Source organism: Bos javanicus, chromosome 22 (assembly GCF_032452875.1).
Source record: "Bos javanicus breed banteng chromosome 22, ARS-OSU_banteng_1.0, whole genome shotgun sequence".
NCBI lineage: Eukaryota > Metazoa > Chordata > Mammalia > Artiodactyla > Bovidae > Bos > Bos javanicus.
The window spans coordinates 12,281,838-12,306,486 of NC_083889.1; the positions used below are offsets into that span (position 1 = coordinate 12,281,838).

The window sequence follows — 24,649 nt, forward strand, 5'->3', positions numbered from 1 at the left end:
GAGTACCATGAGAAATGAGTACAATGAGAAAGGGTTGAGATGGTGAGCATATGAAATGCAGCATATGAGGAATGGGACCAAGGAAAGGCTGGACTGCTGATAGATAAATGTGAAGAAAAATATTCTGGAGAGGCACTCGTATGAGGCATACGGGAAAAGCAACTTCCATGTGATCCCCTCCTCCACCCCAACCCAGCCCCCCTCCATCCCACCTGCACATTATACAGAGATGGTAAACTTACAATCACAATGACGAAGTCGAGCCAGCACCAGACACTTGTGAAATATTTCCTAAATCCAAAGGCCACCCATTTCAGACCCATCTCCAAGATAAAAATGTATGTGAAAATAGTGTCAGTACATTTAAGTAATTCTTGGATTTTGGGTTGTTTATCAAGGTTAATATCTTCAAATACCTGAAATGATAAAGCACAGCATAGGTCAGGTTGAACTCTCTGCTGACTTTACTTTTTATTGTTCTTCCTTATTTGAATAAACTAGGATCTCTCTTGGTGATGAGATTTTGCTTAAGGCTGAACTTTTCCAGTAGAAACAATTCCTTGAGGAAGTAAAACAAAAGAAGGAAAATCCTATTTCTAGATTTCCGTTGCCACTATATTTTCCCAGAGTCTCATCAATGGGCCCTGGAATGTTAAAAAAAAAAAAAAATCTTCCTAATGGATCATCACACTATCTCCTGGTCTTCCTAATCCTTTCAACTCTTGCCAACAATATCTTGCCAACTTTCCCAGAACCTCCCAGTGGCATTCACCATTTCTTTCATCCTCCTAGTTACCTGGGTGGCTCTATTCAGTGGCTGTTCATTGCTTATAACATCAAGTCTGAAAACCTTAGTTCATACTCTGGATCCTGCCAACCCTGAGGCTCACCAACCCCACCACAAACAGCATTATCCACTTATCCCAGTGTTCCCTACAGATGTGATCATTTTTGTACATGAGCCATGATGTGCAAAAGTTTGGGAAGCACTGGGCTAGAGCTCCCAATGTAAATTACTTCAAATGTTGCTAAGTCGCTTCAGTCATGTCCGACTCTCTGCCTAACCCTAACCCTAATCCTAACCCTAATGTTAGGTTCTGTGGACCGTATCCCACCAGGCTCCTCTGTCCATGAGATTCCCCAGGCAATACTACTGGAGTGGGTTGCCATTTCCTTCTCCAGGGGATCTTGCCAACCCAGGGATTGAACCCGAGTCTCTTACGTCTACCTGCACTGGCAGGCAAGTTCTTTACCACTAGCACCACCTGGGAAGGCCCAAACATTCATTAAGTGGGACTACGAAAATTAGACATCTAAGCTTTTGGAGAGACCCTTTTTCACACTACATCCAAACTTTTCCTTAACCCAAAGTATGTGTGTGTGTGATTCTTCAGGGTCTGTATTGCTAGGCTATAAGCTGTCCTTTTGGCCTTTACAGTGTTACTGAGGATGAAAGAAAGGAGAGAAGAGGCACTAACCCTGCCAAGTCACTTGGGAAGGCAAGAAAGAAATCAGCAATGCTGTTAGGAATTAAGGTAATCTCACAGTCCCACAACCCTAGAGAAAAAGAATAGAGAATAAAACAGTCTCACTTTCAACCCCCAAGTGGGCTTTTGACTGAAGAAGGCCCTTCATCTCCTCCTCTCCCCAACCGGCTCCTGGTCAGCCTTTAAGATATCAGCTTAGCTGATATCTTCTGTAGGAAACTGTCCTTCTTCCACAGGAATGGGTTAGGTGCCATCCACATGGCACGTTGCTTCTCTGAGTGTATCACTATGGCCCTAGTTATAGCTGTCTGGATTCCATCTGTCTTGCCTACAAGCCTCCAAGCTCCTGAAGGTCAGGGGTTGCCTGTTTGCCTCTTTCAGTTCAGTCGCTCAGTCCTGCCTGACTCTTTGTGACACCAGTACACCAGTCACTCTTTGGGACTGCAGCATACCAGGCTTCCCTGTCCATCGCCAAGTCCCAGGGCTTGCCCAAACTCATGTTCATCGAGTCGGTGATGCCATCCAACCATCTCATCCTCTGTCATCCCCTTCTCTTCCCGCCTTCAATCTTTCCCATATCAGGGTCTTTTGCAATGAGTCCATTCTTCGCATCAGGTGGCCAAAGTATTGAAATTTCAGCTTCAGCAACAGTCCTTCCAATGAATGTTCAGGACTTATTTCCTTTAGGATTGACTGGTTTGATCTCTTTACAGTCCAAGGGACTCTCAAGAGTCTTCTCTAACACCACAGTTTAAAAGCATCAATTCTTCGTCACTCAGCTTTCTTCATAGTTAAACACTCACATCCATACATGACTACTGGAAAAACCACAGCTTTGACTAGACAGACTTTGGTTGACAAAGTAATGTCCCTGCTTTTTAATATGCTGTCTAGGTTGGTCATAGCTTTTCTTCCAAGGAGTAAGCGTCTTTTAATTTCATGACTGCAGTCACCATCTGCAGTGATTTTGGAACCCCCCAAAATAAAGTCTCTCACTGATTCCATTGTTTCCCCATCTATTTGCCATGAAGTGATGGGACCAGATGCCATGATCTGCACTTTTGAATGCTGAGTTTAAGCCAGCTTTTTCACTCTCCTCTTTCACTTTCATCAGGAGGCTCTTTAGTTCTTCTTCGCTTTCTGCCGTAAGAGTGGTGTCATCTGCATATCTGAGGTTATTGATATTTCTCCCAGCAATCTTGATTCCAGCTTTTGCTCATCCAGCCCAGCATGTCTCATGATGTACTCTGCATATAAGTTAAATAAGCAGGGTGACAATATACAGCCTTGATGTACTCCTTTCCTGATTTGGAACCAGTCTGTTGTTTCATGTCCAGTTCTAACTGTTGCTTCTTGACCTGCATACAGATTTCTCAGGAGGCAGGTCAGGTGATCTGGTATCCCAATCTCTTTATGTATTGTCCACAGTTTGCTGTGATCTACACAAAGATTTATTGGCGTAGTCAATAAAGCAGAAGTAGATGTTTTTCTGGTATTCTCTTGCTTTTTTGATGATCCAACGGATGTTGGCAATTTGATCTCTGGTCCCTCTCCCTTTTCTAAAATCCAGCTTGAATATCTGGAAGTTCACAGTTCACAGACTGTTGAAGCCTGGCTTGGAGAATATTGAGCATTACTTTCGTAGCATGTGAGAAGAGTGCAATTGTGCACTAGCTTGAACATTCTTTGGCATTGCCTTTCTTTGGGATTGGAATGAAAACTGACCTTTTCCAGTCCTGTGGCCACTGCTGAGTTTTCCAAATTTGCTGGCATATTGGGCAGAGAACTTGAACAGTATCATCTTTCAGGATTTGAAATAGCTCAACTGGAATACCATCACCTCCACTAGCTTTGTTCATAGTGATGCTTTCTAAGGCCCATTTGACTTCACATTCCAGTATGTCTGGCTCTAGGTGAGTGATCACACCATCGTGGTTATCTGTGTCATGAAGATCTTTTTTGTATAGTTCTCCTGTGTATTCTTGCCACCTCTTACTATCTTCTGATTCTGTTAGGTCCATACCATTTTTGTCCTTTACTGTGTCCATCTTTGCACAAAATGTTCCTTTGGTATCCCTAATTTTCTTGAAGAGATCTATAGTCTTTTATCTCTAGTCTTCCCATTCTATTGTTTTCCTCTATTTCCTTACATTGATCACTGAGGAAGGTTTCCTTATCTCTCCTTGCTATTCTTTGGAACGCTGCATTCAAATGGGCATATCTTTTCTCTTCTCCTTTGCCTTTCGCTTCCCTCCTTTTCTTAGCCATTTGTAAGGCCTCCTCAGACAATCATTTTGCCTTTTGCATTTCTTTTTCTTGGGGATGGTCTTGATCACTGCCTCCCGTACAATGTCGTGAACCTCCATCCATAGTTCTTCAGATACTCTATCAGATCTAATCCCTTGAATCTATTTGTCACTTACATTGTATAACTGTAAGGGATATGATTTAGTTCATTCATGAATGTTCTAGTGGTTTTCCCTACTTTCTTCAATTTAAGTCTGAATTTGGCAATCAGGAGATCATGGTCTGAACCACAGTCAGCTCCTGGTCTTGTTTTTGCTGACTGCCTCTTTAGGAGAGACAAATCTGAATGGTGTTGAAAGCTCATTTCCCATTTCATTTTGGAAGCCTAGCAACAAGCTGGCTCAGCAGGTCTGAGTTTGCTCAAAGGAAGAGCAGGCTGATATCAGAACTGAGCATTGGAAGCTCCCATAATGTAACTAGGCCTAATCCAGGATGCTCCCATTTCTATGTAGTTGCCCAAATCAGAGCTTCACAACTCTAATGAGCCTTAAACCACCTAGCATCTGATTCAGCAGGTCTGGGGTGGGCCCAAGACTCTGAATTCTTAATAAGCTGCCAGGTGATATGAGGCTGCTGGTCCATATACCAAATACAGTGGCGAGGGACTAGATGTTTCTTGTCTTCATTTCTCTATAAATACGTGCAGTGAAACAAGGCCTGTGTCTGTCTCCTGGAAGCCTCTGCATTGTGTGTTCAGTCTCACTCTGCCCAGCCTACTCTTGCCTCATCTTAAGGCAGATGAGAACTAGGAGATCTGTGTGCCCTCTGCTGCTTCTCTGATTGTAAGTTTTCTCACACAGGTGTCTGTGTGACCTTGTGACAACAACATTGCTTTTCCACTAAATAGCACAGGGTGTGACAGATAACAGCGACTATTTGTGGAATAAGAGCAAGAACCTTGTCACTTGGAAGTGTAGATAGCTAATGAAATCTAATCACTGGAAGATTACAGGGACGCCTACAGGATGAGTGATAAAAAATTAATCAAGGCAATTCTCTGGGACTGTTTTAGAGAAATTTGCTTTTTTGTTTCAGGAATAATTTACGTAGCAGTAAGGAGGTAAATGGGCTTCCCTGGTGGCTCAATGGTAAAGAATACAGCTTCCAATGCAGGAGACATGGGTTTGAACCCTGGGTTGGGAAGAAGAACCTTCTGGAGAAGGAAATGGCAACCCACTCCAGCATTCTTGCCTGGGAAATTCCACGGAGAGAGGAGCCTGGCAGGCCATAGTCCACAGGGTTGCAAAGAGTTTGAAGAAGAGCAAAGCAGGCAAATGGGCTGTCTGTTGATCACAGGCTCTGGTGGACTCCAATGCATGTTCATCTCCTCTCATCTGGAGATTACACAGGTGTAAAGCACTAACCAGGAAAGTAGGGGTGTAGGAACAAGACAGGTCCTTGTCCCTCCTAGTAATTTACTGTGAAATGTTCTGTGACTCTAAATCAATGAGGGGAACTCAGTACTCCAGTCACCTGGGATGACAAATACTAAGAGAATTTAGTTTTACATTATGGCCATTTTAAGAGGAAACACAAGACATAATGGGAGGGAGAGAGAGAAACATGTAGGTGATAAGAGAGAAAATACTGTTGCTCAAGGTGAGGGTATGTGTGCAGAGGAGGAAAGAAGGACAAGGTGAGGAGAGAGAGCAGAAAGGAGTTCATGACCATATGGCTAGGGAGGTTGATTGATTCAGTTATTTCCAAAGCTCATCAGAACTCACAACATACTTCAATTTGGAAGGATCTGTCATACACATAAAACAGTATCTCTTTTCCCTCCTCTCAAAGGATCATGAGTAGTGAAAAATACCAAGGCAACTTATATCCTATTCTAGCCCCTGTAGACTTCTCCTAAACTTTTTATCTTTTTGAAAGCAACACAAGGGCCATCAGGAAAAAAAGAGAATAGGAGCATTGCCATCTAGAGGAGGAAACATGTAGGATATGCTGAAAATGTCTAGAAATCCTCCAGGAATGATGGACAGACTTGGAGTTAAGGTCAAGACTCCAATAGCCACTTTAGAGTTCCAATCTGGGGACTTCCCTGGTGGTCCAGTGGTTAAGATTCCGTGCTTCAGTGGCAGGGGCACAAGTTTCATTCCTGTTCAGAGAACTAAGTTCCCACATGGTGTGTGGTATGGCCAAAAGACAAATAAATAAATAAACACATAAAAATAAAGCGCTGACGTGGGTCATGCTTCCCACAGGTAAAGCCTCTTCGCCTTGGGGATTTCCCAGTTGCAGCATTTCTTCAGAACATCATGGCAAAATCCTGTCCCCTAAGAGGATACACCAACAGAAATCCCACTTCTTCCTAGTTCCCCCACATTCACAGCTCCTTGAAGGGCCAAGTCGGAATGAAGCCACCCAGCTGCCTTGCCCCGCAATGTCCCCACAAGACCATGACAATTTACCAGTGCCCCACTGCTCAGCAGAATCACAAAGATAATAAAGCTCTCAAACCAGCTGTGTTTCACTATTTGGTAGCAGATTTTTCGCAGGCTCCACCAAGTGATCCAGGAGGACTTTCTCTTGTCCACAGTATGGCATAGAGAGCAGCAATTCAGGCCTGCAAGGAAGTAGAGAATCACTATCACGAGTGTCTATAATACACGTGCATTAATAGCCCAACTCTTCACCCTCCTTGTACACACCATGTAACTTTGCAAGTCCTCCAACTAAAGAGTTGGAGTCTTTTTCCAACACTTTGAATCTGGGTTCAGCCATGTGACAACATTTGGTCAACAGAGCAGAATAGAGGTCATCATATGCCAATTCAGACTCAGTGAGAACTTCAACAAAGATAGAGAACTATAGAAAGTATTAAAAAGAACCAATAAGAACTGAAGAAAATAATAACTGAGATGAAAAAGAATATAACACTGAGATGAAGAATACAATAACTGAGATGAAACCATTTAGAGGATGAAGAAGAATGAAATTAGTGATCTGGAAGACAGGGTAGTGGAAATTACCCAATCAGGATAGCAAAAAGGATTTTTTTAAATGTGAAGAGCTTAAGGGATCCCTGAGACAACATCAAGTATACTAACATTAGCAACATAGGGGCCTCAGAAGGAGAAAAGAGAGAAAAGGGACAAAAAACTTATTTGAAGAAATAATGACTGAAAACTTCCCTAACCTGGGGAAGGACACAGACACCTAAGGCCTGAGATGGGAGCACAGAGATTTTCAAACAAGATGAACCCAAAGAGATCCATGCCAAGACACATTATAATTAAAATGTCAAAAATGAAAGATAGGGAATTCCCCAGTGGTCCAGTGGTTAAGACTCCATGTAATCAATGAAGAGGGCATGAGTTTGATCCCTGGTCAAGGAAATAAGATCCCACATGCTGCAAGGCATGGTCAAAAAAAAAAAATCATAAAAAAACTAAAGATAGAGAATCTTAAAAGCAGTAAGGGAAGAACTAGTTACATACAAGAGAAACTTCATAAGTCTATTAGATGATTTTTCAGCAGAAACTTCACAAAGCAGAAGGACTGGCACAATATATTCAAATTTTTGACATTTTAATTATAATGTGGACTGCATTATTATCATGTTATTGAATTCTTGCCCACATTTTCTAAGTCTTTGTTGAAATTTTTACTAAAATGAAGTTCTCCATTTTCCTCCCTAGTTTGGTGAAAACTCTTATGATCATCTCTTTGAATTCTTTACCAGGTAAAGTAAATTCTTTACCAGGTAAATTACTTAACTCTGTTTCTTTAGGATTTTTCCTGGGTTTTGCTTTTCTTTAGGGTTTTGTTCTTTCATTTGGAATATATTCCTCCATACGCATATTTTGTTTGAATTCTAGTTTTTGTTTCTATGAACTAGATGAAATGGCTACCTATCTTGGTATTCAAGGAATGGACTTATGTGGAGTGTTCCCGTGTAAACAGCTTGCACCTGGTATCTTCAGTGGGGTTACTGGGGCTGAAGCTTGCCAGGGGCAACTCCTGGGGAGCACTTAGGTATCTGAGGCCACCTAGGCGGAGCAGCTGAGGTTAGAGTGGGCTTGGGCTGGAGTCAGGCCTTGGGGAGTGCTAAGTCCAAGGCTACCTTGGTGGGGTAGCTAGAGCTGGAGTGAATGAGGGCTGGGGAGAGTTCTGGGGGTGAGGCAAACAAAGGTGCTCTCTGCTGCCTCTGACCCCACAAAGGGATCCAGCACTTCTCTGTGCATTTGGCAGAAGCTCTAGGGTTAGAACATGGATTTCTTTCCTCTGTTCATGAGATTTCCCAGGCAAGAAAATGGGAGTAGTTTGCCATTTCCTCCTCTAGGGTATCTTCCTGACCCAGGGATCAAACCTGGGTCTCCTGCTTTGCAGGCAGATTCTTTACTGTCTGAGCCACCAGCGAAGACCTGACTAACACACTAGGGTTGGTACATGGATCTCTTTCTGGTATAGTCTAGATGCCCTTTAAACTGCTGTTTTCTTGCTGATCCCAAGGTGGGTGGGTCTGTGCTCTGGCCCCACAACAATATCCCTTCCTCCTGTAGGTCACTAAGTTGAGGGTGCAGTTCCCATGGACACCACGTCTCCATCTGTCCTACCTGATCTGTATGTTCTATCTATATGCAGTAGCTGTTCCATCAGTCCTCGAGTCTTTTTCAGGGGAAACTGCTCTACAAGTAAGTGTATATTTGGTATTTCCACAGGTGGGGGTGAGCTCGGGGTCTTCCCACACCACCATCTTGGATGCCTTCTCCCAGAAAAAAATCTTGAGAGATGAGTTGAGGGCCTGGCCAGAGCTCTAGCCAACCCCAAATTTATGGTCAAGTTCTCTTGATCTATGACCTCAAGGATATCCTGACAATTGATGTATTGGGAACTCTACCAAGTGGTAGGAATACTGGCCCGGTGGGCTTTCTAGAAAAGTTGTGCCAAGTTTCTACTCTATAAGTTGGGCTGTATGAATTGACCTCACCTGAATCAAGAATTTCCTGAAATGGTCTCCAGAAGCCAGGGGAGACTCTCTTCACTTTTGTCTCCAGTAGAATTAGAAAGAAAGGATCTATCAAAATATAGAGCTTCAAATAACAGAATCCCATCCAAATATTCCATGAACTGAATGTAGGAATATTGCCACTTACCTTCGGGCAAACACCTCTCTGGTTCCTTTTTGGGAATCATTTCAAGTACCCACATAAAGGGATCCTGTGGACCAATGGTGCTACATTCTGAGAGCACACTCGCAGCATCAGACTTCTACACATCAGAACAAAGGAAAGGGGGATCATTTTCCAACACTCTCTGTCACCATGGTTAATACCTAATGTCTTATTTTAGGACTTTTAATGCATGAAACTAGGTAGGTATGAGGTTTGTCTAGAAAGTATCCCTCTTGTTAGGTTCTGTCCTAAATGCTCTGACCAGCCCTGACTCCAAGACAGAATTTTCTAATTCCTCTCCCTTGGATGAAGCACATGACACAGTGTCTCAACCTTTTCCTCCCTCCACATCTTACCTCTGATCTGCTGACAAACCACACACACAGAAGCCAGGTGATGAGGAGAAGGCCACTTTACTGACAATGAAATTGTCAGCTACCTCAAGTCCCAGAATAATAGGCTTAGAACAGTGGTTGTGTTGATTTTACTTTCCAGGAGACACTTTGGCAATGTCTAAAGACATTTTTTATTTTTGCAATGGCGGGGGGATTCTATGGACATCTAGTGGGTAGAGGCGGGGTACTGCTAAACACCCTACAATACCCAGAACAGTCCACCATAACAAAGAATTATTTTCTGGGCTCAAATGTCATACTGGAGAGGCTGAGAAACCCTGGGCTAGATCTTTGCTTAATAATGTAAGTTTGACAGTTTGCTCTGTACTAATCTAGATATTTTTCCATAGTGGCTATTTTGAACAAGGTAAGTGGATGAGCTATGTTTCTTCTGGGAACACCCTGGGAAAATTACCTTCCGAAGATTCTGTATTGACATAGGAGGATCATCTCCAGAGAATAGATCAATTTCCACACTCTGAATTCCTGGACTAGTGAGATCCTTGCTCTTCTGATGGACTTCGCTGGCCTGACACTGAGAAACCAAGAGTAGAATGAATATTCCTCCTGGACATCTCACTTGGGATGAAACAAGTTTGAATTCTATTTGGTTTTCTGTTCATCATGAAAATTTTGACATTATTTAACTTTTTCTTTTTACTTTTAAAAACTGTTCCTGAAAAAACTCAACATAAAATAATTCTGGAAAAACTATTATAGGAAACATATAATGAAACTTACTCATAAGTAATGTAATCAAAACAACATGATTTGATACAAAATTCAGCAAATAATTAAGAAGTGAATCTTACTGTATCCTTTCAATTCAATGGCTAAATAATAAATTGTTTAATAAATGGTACTGGTATAATTAGTTATCCCTGAAAAAATACTACAATGCCATAATACAGTAAAAATTAAAAATGATAATCACTTGATATTCCAATGTAAAGATACACGAATAAAACTATTAAAAGAATACTTTGGAAAATAATTTTGTATTCTTTTAGGTACAGAGGATTGAGCTGGCAATATAGGCAACCGAAACACATACAGAAAATGTGAAAATATATTATAATATAAAAATAAAAAATGAATTTTGTCTGATGACCTGCAGCTAAATCCAAGGATATGCAAAGTCACATCTTAAGAAAGGTTTCGTCCTAAAATATATGTGAAGGTTCTTGTGAATCTGACATTGTATGGGCATAATTTAAGAATGCTGCTCCCCATTGAACACATATACACAAAAAACAGATACACATTATCTATGGACCAGACACAGAACAAAAATAAAGTAATAACAATTTAAAGCATGCAGCAAGTAATGATGAATAAAAGTGTCCTGTGTGAAAAAGGAAACCAGAGTTATACCCAAAGCTTGAAACTCTGGGCTGGGTTGAAGTTCTTATACGTAAGAGAGAAAGTTAAAAGAAGTTGTGGCCAATGCTTGGGGTTACAATCATACAAAGCTGCATACCTAGGGAGGCAGGAGGAAGTACAGCCTCAGAAATAAGATCTGGGCAAAGGGAGCCACTGGCTTAGTGACTGGATCTGCAAAATGCCTAGTATCACTATTAGAGAAGAGTCAGCTGCCAAGATAAGACTTAGTTCTGAATGGATCCCTTAGAAGGGTCTATTAAAGATACCACAGAACTTAGACTGCAGGGAGGGTGACAGACCCTCCCACAAAGATGAACTTCCAAATTTATATTCCAAACTGTATGATGAGACAAACATAAAATCAGTAGTCCTCAAAAACTAACTACAGGGAGGTTAATTTCCTTGAGGAAAAAGAATAAAACTAGTATAGTAATCTAAAAATGTCATTAAAATTAATACATTTATAAAAAAGATATTCAGAGTGTTGCTTCTTAGATGGTAGAATAAGGAGTTCAGCAGAATGTTTCACAGTAAAATTAACATAAATGGTGGGAAATATTTGTAAAAATATATTTAAGGTTTCTTAAATTGTCCTAAGGGCATACAGCAAATGAAGAAATATTTACTTTTTAAAAAAAATCTGTGCTATTCAGTAATAACAGCAGGAGTCTATGGCACTTTAGCCATGACCTGTTCTCTCACTTCCCACCCCCAGCTCAGTTTGATGGGGGTGGGAAGGGAGATGTGACCAAGAAGATGGGGCTCCCTCTGCCCTCAGCTCCCAATGAAGAGACATGTATCTCATTAGAATGTGCAGGTCACAGCTTTTCTCATCTCCTCCAAATCTGAGTTGAAGAGGCTAAATTTCTGGTGAATGTGGTCAAGAAGTTGGATTTCTTTTTTCATTTTAGTTACTACTCATAGAACAGAGACTCTATTCCAAGTTCAAAAGCTTGACAATACTGGGGCCTTGATCTCCCTTACTCCAGCTAGTCCGCAGGGCAGAGATTCCATGCAGGAAGAGGGAGGCTGAGAGATGAGAGACTACTGCCCCTCCGAGTATCCCGGGTAGTGGCTAAGACATCCTCCCCAGGGTGGCAGGCAATTCATAAGAAACAAAATCTCTTTTTATCCTATATTCACTTCACCTTCCACACTCCTTTTCTCACCTTTCAGTCAGTTCCAACTCTATATTTCTTTTGGTGCCCAACCAAAGGCATTGGATTCCCTCATTGCCCCAGCCCACTCTAAACTCCTCTGGTATGTCCCACCTGTGCCACATGTGCAGACCATGATTAGAACCAGCCCCAGAGGTGCAGCCACCACACTGTATACCTTTATCATCTCTGCATAGTGCTCAGGACAGGGCAGGCAACCAGTACCCCATGGCAGCTCCAGCTTTAAACGATCTGTGAGTCTATGTATGAACCTGCGTACCTGTTTTCCAGCCTCAGGTTGTGTGACAGCCTGTGCCTTATCTTCACCATGGGGTTCAGCATCATCTTCTTCCTCTGCAAGTGGGGCCAACCAAGTCCGATCATGCAAGGCCATTGGTACAGAAGTTAGTACGCCAAACTCCTCCCAGATCTCTGGGCCCTTTCTCATCCCTGTGACCAGGGGAATGATATCTTTGATCTTTCCACCAGGGTCTTCTGTCACCTCTTTTTGCTTTGATAAATGTCGCTTCCTGCAATGCTTCCTGAAAAAATGCTCAAGAGTATGTATTACAAAACAAAAAGCCTGGCGGAACCGATCCAGGGCTATCTGGATTTTGGTTTTCTTGACTTTTCCCTCCAAGTGTCCATTTCTCTCCTCATTGCTGAAGGAATTGAGTAGCAAGGCAATGAAGAGGTTGAGTACCTAGGAAGGGGCAAAGGGAGAGGGACATAGGGAAAATTTAGCAAAGGAAACAACACAGTAGGGTTCCACAACAACTTTTCCCCAAGACTAGAAACAAAATCAAATGAAAGTTCTACGTCCTTCTGTCTCCCAAGAAAGTTCATCTATAAAATAAAGAAAAGGAGAGAAGATTGAGGAAGTAATAGAGACATCAAGATAAGACCAAAGAAAACTGAAGTTAAAGGGTGCAAACAGCCAGATGCAGTCTGTCTGTGCATAAGCAGTGTGTATTGTAGAGCCTGGCTAGGGTAAGGTGAAAGGCATAACCATGTGGCAAAATCAAAAGTGGATATTCCTTGGGGATCAGCCAGAATCATGAGGTTGGACTTTTGCTGGAATTGCCCACATGGATATGAGTCTAATGTCTAGAACCGCTGTGCTACAAGGTCCTCTCCTATCTGCACAATTTGAGAGATGGTACACTCGTGCAGGTTTTTTACCTCTTTTGTTTGTGGCTCTCACCAGTTCAAAAATATACAGCTTTCTGGGGGAAGAGTTTTGTGGGTGTTAATGGGTCCAGTCACACTTCCTCAGCTTCACAATGAGAATTCCCAAGTCTGAATCTTTGCTCAAGTTACCCTCTACTTGCTAAGTCCTCTTTGGCTTCCCTGGTGGCTCAGAGGGTAAAGGGTCTGCCTACAATGCAGGAAACCTGGGTTTGATTCCTGGGTTGGGAAGATCCCCTGGAGAAAGACATAGCAACCCACTCCAGTACCCTTGCCTGGAAAATCCCATGGATGGAGAAGTCTGGTAGGCTACAGTCCATGGGGTTGCAAAGAGTCAGACACAACTGAGCAACTTCACTTTCACTTTGCCTCTGAAGTGCCTTTTTCAAGTACCGTGTCTCCCACAATGTCTTTCTTAGCACTCCCTTCCCACTCCCTTGATCTTGCGTATCTCCTGCTGTCTACTAACACCATTTATTAGATACTGAGGACAGTTAATTATATTTGTATGAGGATCATTAATTATATTTGCATGATAGTCTCAATTCTGAGATCTTATGCTCAGGTATCCTTGACTGTCTCCTGTCTCGTCACACCCTCAATGGTGTACACTTAATTAATTTCTCCATAGAGTACCATGTTTCCAGCTGTAAGTAACAGATACAGGGCAAGCTTACATAATAAGAAAATGCCACATGACAAGATGTTTGAAACTAGAAGACGGGACCAATTATGCCCTGACAATAGGTTTGTTGCACCTTCAGTCTACCTTCCTTAGTGCTGACTTTGTCTTGCTTTGGTACTTCTCATGGCTGCATGATGTTTTTGGTTCTACCAAGAGTCACAGTCATAAAAGGGCTGGAGGAAGAAAAAGGACCACTTTTTTCATCATTCCTCCTTCCTTCTCTCCTCCTTTTCCTTTCCTCTCCTCCTCCTTCTTTTAAACAGCAAGAAACATTACTCTGTGGACATTTCTTTACATCTTTGTTGTCATTGTTCAGTTGCTCAGTCATGTCTGACTCTTTGCAACCCCATGGACTGCAGCACGCCAGGCTTCCCTGTCCTTCACCACCTCCCAGAGCTTGCTCAAACTCATGCCCATTGAGTTGGTGATGCCATCCAACCATCTTGTCCTCTGCTGTCCCATTATCCTTCTGCCTTCCATCTTTCCCAGCATCAGGTCTTTTCCAATGAGTCGGCTCTTCCTATCGGGTGGCCAAAGTATTGGAGCTTCAGCATCAGTCCTTCCAAGAATATTCAGGGTTGATTACCTTTAGGATTGACTGGGTTGATCTGTTTGCAGTCCAAGGGACTCTCAAGAGTTTTCTCCAACACCACAGTTTGAAAGCACCAACTCTTCAGCGCTCAGCCTTCTTTATGGTCCAACTCTCGCATCCATACATGACTACTGGAAAAACCATAGCTTTGACTATAGAGCCTTGTAGGCAAAGTAAGGTCTCTGCTTTTTAATATACTGTCTAGGTTTGTCATTGCTTTTCTTCCAAGGGGCAAGTGTCTTCTAATTTCATGGTTGCAGTCACCATCCATAGTGATTATGGAGGCCAAGAAAATGATAGCAGTCACTGTTTCCACTGTTTTCCCCATCTATTTGTCATGAAGTGATGGGACCGGATGCCATGATCTTAGTTTTCTGAATGTTGAGCTTTAAGCCAGCTTTTTCACTCTCTTCTTTCACCTTCATCAAGAGGCTCTTTAATTTCTCTTCACTTTCTGCCATAAGGGTGGTATCATCTGCTTATCCGAGGTTATTGATATTTCTCCCCACAATCTCGATTCCAGCTTGTGCCTTATCCAGCATGGCATTTTGCATGATGTATTCTTTACATCTATGGACCAAATTAAGTAAAATATCCCTACCTCAGCCAATCAATGGCGATTTGAATAATCACTTGGAGTAGGATAGACATTGGGGCATCTTTAAAGTACTACATGACAGGTTTTCTTTCATGCTTACCATACTGTCTTCAAATCAAATTCAAATGCAGATTTTTGAATATCATATAACATTAAATTTATAATACTATATTTAAATAACAATTTTCACTAGTAAAGTGTTGGAAAAGAAGCTAATGCATTTGTTTAGCCCATGCATTTAAAACAACAACAACAAAACTGAGACACTCACCACAAGTTTTCCAATCACCATGATCGACAGAAACACAATAACGCACAGCGTTGGGTTAGCTTCTTGCATGCATTCCCACATGTTTTCAATCCATTCGCCACAGAGGATGCGGAACACCACCAAAAAGGAGTGGTAGAAATCCCCCATGTGCCAGCGCCGTAAACACAGGACTTCAGGGTCACAGGACTTTAAATTATTCTTTCTGTTATTGAATTTAGAGCCGAAAAGCTGCATGCCAACTACTGAGAAAATAAAGACCACAATGGCCAAGACCACAGTCAGGTTTCCAAGGGCTCCAACAGAATGGCCAATGATCTTAATCAGTGTGCTTAAAGTTGGCCAGGATTTGGCTAACTTGAAGACCCTCAGCTATAAAAATAATAATAATAAAAAAAAGACAATAAACAAAAATGGAAGAAAAGCCAGTTAGGACAAATTCCACCTGCTCAGCTATAATTCAAATGACTTGTTCCCAAACCATAGCATTTATAACTTTCAAAAATTTTTTCAAAGCCAAATCCATCCTAAACATGGTCAGCAACTCCATGCCCCAATCTGATATTCACCCATATCTATTTTTTGTTTTAAAAATGAAACATTTGGTCTAATTTTTTTAAGTGATAAAGACTTTGGGATCATAATGGTAGAACTGAGCATACACATTAATTAAACAAAATGAATATATTGGAACCCTGTATAATATTGGTTGTTGCTGTCACTAAGTCATGTCTGACTATTCTGTGATCTTCATGGACTGTAGCCCACCAGGCTCCCCTATCTATGGGATTTCCCAGACAAGAATACTGGAGTGTGTTGCCATTTCCTTCTCCAGGGGATCTTCCTGACCCAGGGATCAAATCTGCATCTCCTGCATTGCAGGCGGGTTATTTACTGCAGCACCACTGGGGAAGCCCCCAATATGATGTTGTTCAGTCGCTAAGTCATGTCCAACATTTTGTGACCCCACAGACTGCAGAATGCCAGGCTTCCCTGTCCTTCACTATCTATACTAAGAGTCAAAAACTCTGCACCCAGGGCCAGATCCATCCCATTACCTGCTTTCACATGGCCTGACAGGTGAGAAAGTTTTTTATATCTTTAAATGGTTGGAAATAATTTTTTAAATATTTCATTGCACATTTAAATTGTATAAAGTTCCAATTTTCATGTCTGTAAATAAAGTTTTATTGGAACACAGCCATGCGCATGTGTACTCTAATGTCTACAGCTAGTTTTGTGCTTGATGGCAAACTGAGAGGTTTCTACAGTGACCATATGGCCTGTAAGACTGAAAAAATGTACCATCTGCTTTTTACAGACAAAGTTTGTTAACTCCTTCATTATATAATTGAGCTCACAAATTGATGTATTGCGCCTAGGAGGACTACTCAAGACACGTTCTCTTTTTCCAGAGAAAAATTCTCTCCGTGGAAACTTGTAGGAGGCAACAACAGAAAAAAGCACAGTAACTAGTTTCACAGATTATTTCTTATATTAACTTTTAATGTAAACCAATGGTTTCACGCCAAAGTACAATCCTGTTAAGTGTCAACTTTGGAGTTGGCCCAAAAGTTCACTTGGGTTTTTCATAAGATGTTAAAGAAAAACCTGAACAAACTTTTCGGCCAACCCAGTATTTGTGGAGGGGCAGGTAGATACTGCAGGTCAGTTAGACTTCTATCACAAGAGAGGGACCACTGCTGTCTACATAGAGGGGAACTGGGGGCATCTCAGGGAGAAAATGTGGTTCTATTCTTGTTCACAGACAAACTCGTAGAACTCCTTGCCTCAGAGCATGGCTATAATAAGCCTAACCATTAGTAAAGCAAATGTAATTTTGCTCACCCAAGCACCAATAAAACTTTAGGGAGCAGCCTAATAATGCCTGATTTTAAGCAGTGTGATTTTCTAATATATGCCAACTATAAAATATATGCTTAAGTAACTGAATCAAATGTCTTATTCCACATGTTTAGAAATCCTATCCACATAGAAGGAGAAATATTGTATGATACCTCTTATATGTGGAATCCAAAAAGAAATTATATAAATGAACTTACTTGAAAAACAGAAAGAGACTCACAGACTTAGAGAACGAACTTATGGTTGCCGGGGAGAAGGATGGTGGGTGGGGGAGAGAGATAGTTGGGGAGTTTGGGATGGACATGTGCACACTGGTATATTTAAAATGGATAACCAACAAGGAACTGCTGTATAGCACATGGTACTCTTTTCAATGTTATATGGCAGCCAGGATGGGAGGTGAGTTTGGGGGAGAATGGATATATGTATATGTATGGTTGAGTCCCTTCACAGTTCACCTGAAAATATCACAGTATTGTTAATCAGCTATACTTCAATATGAAACAAAAAGTTTTTAAAAAGAAAGAAAAATCGTATCCATGTCCCCTCCAAAAAAGTAAATCTTTGAAAGAGGACAAGAGGTAACCTTTTGTGGTTTCCTGATTCCCTTCCCAGATGTGATTTCTTTGTGATTTCTGCCCATACCTCTTACGGGGTCTGCCGCATGGCCATTTCCGGGCCATGTCTTATATTTTCCCTAGACCACAAACTCCTTGAAGGCAGGGCTTCCCCCACCTTTCAGTCTTCCCCCGTACATATCAGGTACTCGGCAAAGGCTACTGGGGTGCCTCCAGTGGTTTGTGGGTGAAGGGCAAAGCCTGCAGAAAAGGACTGCGCTACTGGGAACAGTGAGGAGGGACCCTGTGGGACAACACCCACTGGCAGCGCCTGTTCCCGTCCTGGGCTCTGCAGTACATCCCCCTTGGTAAGCCCAGCTGTGAGGGTGCCTGGCTTAGAGTTGGGGGGTGGGGAAGATGGTTGGAGGGGTTGCACACACAACAGGGAGCACAGTCCTGACACCAGAAGACATGATTTTGCGTCTGGTTGCCTAAAGGGTCATCTTGTGGCAGGGGAGGGAGGAGAGTAGGGCTTCAACAGAGAGAAGACCACCTGGGACTCACGAGTGTATTATAGACCTGGGTGGCAGGAGGAGTGTAATTTTTGTTCTCAGATCAAGGTAAGATGGTAAGCTTTAATCCGAAACTAGCTATTGAACTCACTGAAGACTCTTCAATCCTGGCAGATAAGTTATTCAGTAAAATAAAAAAGTAAGTGCCTTACCACTCTTAAGGAACGAAATGATATCCAACTTTTTCCTGAAACTATATGGTTTAATATCACATCTGCCAAACTCAGAAGAGCAACAACGCTGTCAAAAATGTTCCATCCTCGACGAAAGTAGTGGTAGGGATCCAGCGCAATGATTTTTAGGCACATTTCAGCCATGAAAATGCCAGTGAAAACCTACAGTGAGGCAGAAAAACAAAGAGAGAAAAAGAAGGTATGTCCCAGGAAATTACAGAGTTTACAAAGAAATAAACTGTATTCTCATACTTGATACAATATGCCCTGCAGTCCATGAAGAAGAAACATTTACCACTGTAGGATGGACTTCACTTTACCTTTTCCTCTTTCCCCATGACCCCACCCCACCCCAGCCTCCACTCCAGTATCACCAAGCTAACAGGCATCAGGATGGAGAATAAATATTATTTTCCATTCTGTTAAAAAAAATAAAGCAAAATTGGCTTCTTGGTAGATGGCAGAATAATAGGAAGTGTCAAGCAATTCCTCCTCTGAATTCTCTTTAAGATACTAACAACTCCAAAGTGAGGGGAGTTCACAACAGTTCTGAAAAGTAAAGATAAATATCATTCATAAGCCAAAATACAAAAGCAGTTTATCTAAACACTCAACCTCGATACTTTGGTCAGAAAAAAAAAATTTTTTAAGGGCCCAGACACAGAAAAAATGTCTTTGAGCAACCTGATATAGAGGATAATCCCTGAGTTGGTTATGGTTGAAAGGAAGATTAGTGAATCAGAATATAATCTTAAAAACTCCCTCAGAATGCAGGGCACATCATTCCAGAACAAAATATTAAAGAATTAAAAGGAAGGGCAAGAGTTTAAAAAGCACTAAACTATGTCTTTTCCATGAGAAAAATAATTCTTTGCCTTTAACAATTAGATAAATACAGGCTTAAGAAACTTGCAAAATGTTGCACAGTAGCCAAATTCAAAATCTATCTCCTATATCTTTGCAGAAAATAAGGCAAAGCATTTCTTCATAGCAAATAGCACATTCTCTATCCTAAACACACACCGAAATTAAGCAGAAATGCGGAAAACCATAGTATGAAAATAATACAGTAATATAAAAAGGGTTTTTTGTTTTTAATAAAAGAGGGTTGGGCTTCTATTGTGGCTCAGATGGTAAAGAATCCACCTGCAATATGGAAGACCTGGGTTCGATCCCTAGGTTGGGAAGATCCCCTGGAGAAGGGAAAGGCTACCTACTCCAGTATTCTGGCCAGGAGAATTCCATGTACTATACAGTTGCAAAGAGCCAGACATGACTGAGTGACTTTCACATAAAAAGGGTTAAAATCTTTTTAAATGTTGTTCATTATAAGACTCTCCTCTTTAATTCTGGAAACAACAGCAACAACCTATAAATGATTAAATCTCTTTATTAAAAGTAACAGGTGGTCTATTTTTATAAATAATGAAATGACTATTTATAAAATATAACCCTAAAATAAAATGACACAAGTTAAAATAAAAGGATGGGCAAAGTTAAACCCCAGATAGGCAAATAAAAAGTAATCAAGAGTGGCAAAGAAAAATCAAAGCTTATATCTATATTTTCCCTTTAAATACTGCTGCCTGTGTGCATGTGTGTACTAAGTCTCTTCAGTCTTATCCAACACTTTTCAGTCTCGTCCGACTCTTTGCAACCCTATGAACTTTAGCCCACCAGATTTCTCTGTGCACGGGATTCTCCAGGCAAGGATACTGGAGTGGGTTGCCATGCCCTCCTCCAGGGGATCTTCCTGACCCAGGGATCGAAACCGCGTCTCCTGTGGCTACTGCACTGCAGGCGAATTCTTTACCGCTGAGCCATCAGGGAAGCCCCCAACATTGCTGTCTATCCCCAAAATGCCACAACCAGTGCCTAAAAGCATGCAGTGTTGTGTGTTCCAGTTAGTTGTGCAGGATTCTCCTTCCCCTTTTGACACACTCTTCCTCCTCCTGTCTCTTTCAGGCTTCAGGTGTCTTAGCCTGACAGCATCACTAGATGCCTGGGGAACCATCAGTTTTGCAATCCAATTCAATTGCTACTTATAACTTCTTGGGAGCTCAATGGACTCCCCTTGATTCAAGCAATTCTGAAGCCTAGAGAGCCTATTTCTGAGTGTAGTCCACAGAACTCCACAGGCCAGCTTAATCCGGCTCCACCCATCAGAGGAAGGAAGTCTGGATGTGTTCCTTCAAGCCCAGGGCTCCAAGACCTCCCATCATCACCATCATGGGGGCACAACAGATGAGGTGGCTGCTCCCTTTTTTGCATGTGTAGCGAATGGGGTGCATGGAATGGATGCACAGTCTATATAATCAGCTTTGCATGTTTCTCTTCAATTTCCAGGACCCAAGGTCCAGCTGCTGCCTGTGTTTTCAGACACCAACAATGTATCTGTGCCTTTGGCCTCTGGAGAAGAATGTCACTTAATTAGCCACCTTCCAACTGCAAAATGCAACTTTACATCAGTACCTGGGATGCCTGGTCAGTGGAAATATGAGAGGTGGGTTTTGGTTATTTCCAATAGTTCGATCAACAGGGGAAGTGATGGACAGATCACCTTTGCAATTGGGAAGCCCTGTCTATGGAGACAACCCTGTCAGAGACTTTTTGAGTACTCTCTGGAACTTATCCAATAACTCTATCTACCAGGAGGTACTGAAAGATGGGTCCTTCTGACTCTGTTGGGCTAGGTATTGTGGCCCTGAGGTCACATAACATTCTCCCTCCAAGTGAAACAACCTTGTCAGGCCATTCTGGGACACCTCAACAGGAGAGAACCAAACACCCTGGCCTGGATCCCAGAAGACCCAGCCTGTTAGAAGGTAATCTGTGTGTCAGGTTCATTGTGCAACATGGAATCTAATCCAACATATGCATACCCAAAGGGCACTTCTCCCTAAAGGCAGTATGGGAAAAAGAACCTAAATACAGACTATCTATAAGGAGACCCACCCTGGTCTTATACTGCAGTTCCCTGCTCCTCTTCATGGGATGTGGAACCTAAGGTGACAGGCACCCATCTACAGTTCTACACCATCCTAAGCTTGATGCACAGAGGCAGCTCTGTGGACCAACTCCTGATTCAATAGGTACTTTGGGTTCTTGTCAATGTAAAAAAAATTTTAAACATCCACATACATACATATTTGGAAATATTCTGATGCTAAAAATGATCATCTTCGCTAGTAAGACCATAAGAAATTAGTTTCTTCTTTGTATTTCCCTTGTTTTTAAAATTAAAAAACATGTATTGCTTTTTAAATTATAAAAATAACATGAAACTTTAAGAAGAAAAGACTTGACATTATGATAAGGTTTTTAGCTAATTAACTCATTAGCAAATTAGGGTAGAACATTCACTGAGTACTTACTATTTCTGATACTTGGGAAACTAATTTACCCTTGGGCCTTCTGCAGGAATTATGAATTAAAGTGAACAGTTCTTGAAAAGTCTGTTCCCCTATCTTAGTTTTTCCAATTTAACTGAGACTACTGAAGCAGACTCATCTGGAACCCTACCCCCGCTCACTCTCTACCTCGCAACCCACTCCTGGGAAAGTAAATCTCCTAAAGCTTCCAGGCCCTGACTCACCCTTACAGGGAAAATAACACTTAGCAATGGCAGTCACATTATTTTGTGACAAATGATGTCATTAACATGACTAGGTACCATGGTACTCATTACCATGGGTCCTTGGATATGGTTAGTATTTTCTTGATTATCCAAAATAGTTGACCTTTTAAGATGTCTACTTGCAGACTTCTGTGGTTGCACAGTGGATAAGAATTTGCCTGCCAATGTGGGGGCCACAGGTTCGATCCCTGGTCCAGGAAGATTCCACATGCCACGGAGCAACTAAGCTCATGAGCCACAACTACTGAGCCCACGTGCCCAGAGCCTGTGCTCAGCAGCAAGGGCAGCCCCCACTTCTCACCACATCGAGAAGCCTAGGCACTGCAACAAAGAGGAGCCCCCACTCACTACAACTAGAGAAAGCTGAAGAGCAAAGCAACGAAGACTCAGCACAGCCAAAACAGAAAAAAGAAGATGTCTACTTGCTTCTGTCTTACCAGTGAATGAATCTTTAGTCATCCATTAGATGACTAAAGACATACCTTAACTAGAGCGTGAACCATACTAGACATACCACACTAGAGAGTGAACAGGGGCCCATTGAAAGTTACTGAAATGGGTAAAAATACAATTCTAACAGTCATTTTTTCCCTCTACTCCACCTAAGAGGACCAAAGACCCATGTTAGGTTAGACCATGCACAAAATAGCTAGACTTGCAAGAGTCATAATTCAAAGTTTGAAATATGTTCTGTATTTTTAAAAATTACCAAGTTCCCTGTGTACAATATATTCTCAAAATTCTGGTCCATTTTGTAATGCTCCATGGCCAAGAAGACAGTGTTGATTATGATGCAGATGGTGATGGCCAGTTCAGTAAAGGGATCAGTCATCACGGTTCTCAGGACCTTCTTAATGTCTAGCCACCAGGGGCTACAGTCCCACACGAGGTATCTGGATGCCAGATTTTCCCCACATGGGAGGCAAGGCTCCTGTGATTTTTCTTGTTCTGGAGAAGAAGAATGAAAAAGCACTTGAGGAGTTGGCTCTGCGCCAGTCTGGCTGCTCTTTGCCCGTGTGTCCTTCTTCCCTCTTCCCTGGCATCTTCTGTGCTACACCATGATCAGTCAAGAAGAGTACTGCTGTGTGGCTAAAAAGGTTTCCCACACTGAGCTTTCATGTGGCATAGTCAAGTACAGGTCTTTACATGTACACTGAGCACCTAGGAACAGGGCTGCACTGTCAGAGATACAGATGGGGAAGTCAACACTGACTGGCTATGAACCTTATGTCTAGTTACGTTCACCCAAGGCGGACCAAGGTGATGGCTATACCAGAGCACAGGAAGCTTCCAGGGCCCAGGGGAAAGGGAGATATTCAGGCAGGGCCATCTATAAGCATGAAACAAAAGGCATGCAATCAGTTAATTTCAGGTCAGAAAAGGCACCCTGATTTCCACACAATGTTAGGGCTTCATGAGGGGACTCAGAAGTGCTAAGAACCCGTTTAACCCCATTCTTGCTAGCACCTGAGTCCTGCCCTTGAACACCAACCCCTCAGTTTGGTCCCCGGTTACCTGTGGTTATCAGGTACCTCAGATGGTACCAGCCTGTATGCACAGGTCTTCTTCTATTGTTCATGACAGATTCCTATTCTAACTTCAATGACAACTGTCACCTCCTGGAAACGTCTATGTTTTCTCTCCTTTGGCTGACTATCATTGTCACTGAAACCTCCTGTGACTGTGTGGCCTCAACAGGAAGTCTTCTTGGTGCTCTTGGTCCCACCATTACCCAAGGGGCAGCTCAGGGTGGGCCCACGGGGAAGGCCTGCTTCTTAAAAGCCATGTTGCTCACATGCTCCAAAGAAGCACTGGGAGTCACTGTGCAGAAGTACCCATGGTGGGTTGCAGAGGGCTTCTAGGGAGCTGGAGAGAGGGAGAAGGGAAGGACATCATTGAACTTAGGCTCCCCCTTGGCCTGGGAGGCACAACTTACCCTGCATGGTAATGGTAAGGATGCTGACAGCACTCAGCGCTCTCTGCCTTTGGAAGGAGTCTCCGTGCTCATCACAGTGCTCCACTGACAGATTCTGGGACAGTCGTTTGGTTTGCTCAAGGAGGTGTGGCTGTAAGAGAAGGCATGATGGACCTTCTGAGGGAAGGGGCGGCCTCTCCTCAAAACTTCACAAACTTTGTTTCAATGCCACATGCAGTGAAGATGCTCAACTCACTTCAACTTCATTGCATGCCAAAGGTTCAATTTTCTTAATTCACATTTAATACATAAGAGGAATATGGGTTGAACATTCATATTTTTATGTATACATATTTCTAGAGTCTAGAGTCATATCTACAGAAACATTTATTTCTCTGTGTTTTATTCATTGTCAACAAAAAGCAAAAAACAAATTTACAAAAACCAATGCACAATGGTTTGGGGTATGAAAGCAATAAAAAGTGTAATTTAGAAACAATGTTTGCAAGGGGCAGAAGTGGGGGATAAATTCAGAAAGGTGAATTGAGGCCAGACGGTGAAATGCCTCCAGTGGCTGTCTAAATAGATTTTGAAACAGACAGTAACTCAGACTTTCCCAGTGTTCCGGGGGTTAAGACTCTGCGCTTCTAATGCAAGCGGCATGGGTTCGGTCCCTGCTGGGGAACCAAGATCCCACATGCCATGTGGCAAAAATACCAAAAACAGACAATGAAAAACCCCAAAAC

General features: G+C 42.2%; 1 protein-coding gene across 1 annotated transcript in view; it reads right to left on the reverse strand.

Annotated features, from left to right (window-relative positions):
* SCN11A (sodium voltage-gated channel alpha subunit 11) overlaps positions 1-24,649 on the reverse strand; it is an 81,561-nt gene that overhangs the window by 30,119 nt on the left and 26,793 nt on the right. Inside the window, exons 11-19 of the mRNA XM_061395970.1 lie at positions 23,925-24,054; positions 22,698-22,936; positions 18,331-18,513; positions 15,187-15,555; positions 12,133-12,555; positions 9,728-9,847; positions 8,900-9,014; positions 6,212-6,366; positions 243-416 (exon numbers count right to left, since the gene is read on the reverse strand). Of these exons, the coding sequence (XP_061251954.1) occupies positions 243-416; positions 6,212-6,366; positions 8,900-9,014; positions 9,728-9,847; positions 12,133-12,555; positions 15,187-15,555; positions 18,331-18,513; positions 22,698-22,936; positions 23,925-24,054 (1,908 nt within the window). The remainder of the gene's footprint in view (positions 1-242; positions 417-6,211; positions 6,367-8,899; positions 9,015-9,727; positions 9,848-12,132; positions 12,556-15,186; positions 15,556-18,330; positions 18,514-22,697; positions 22,937-23,924; positions 24,055-24,649) is intronic.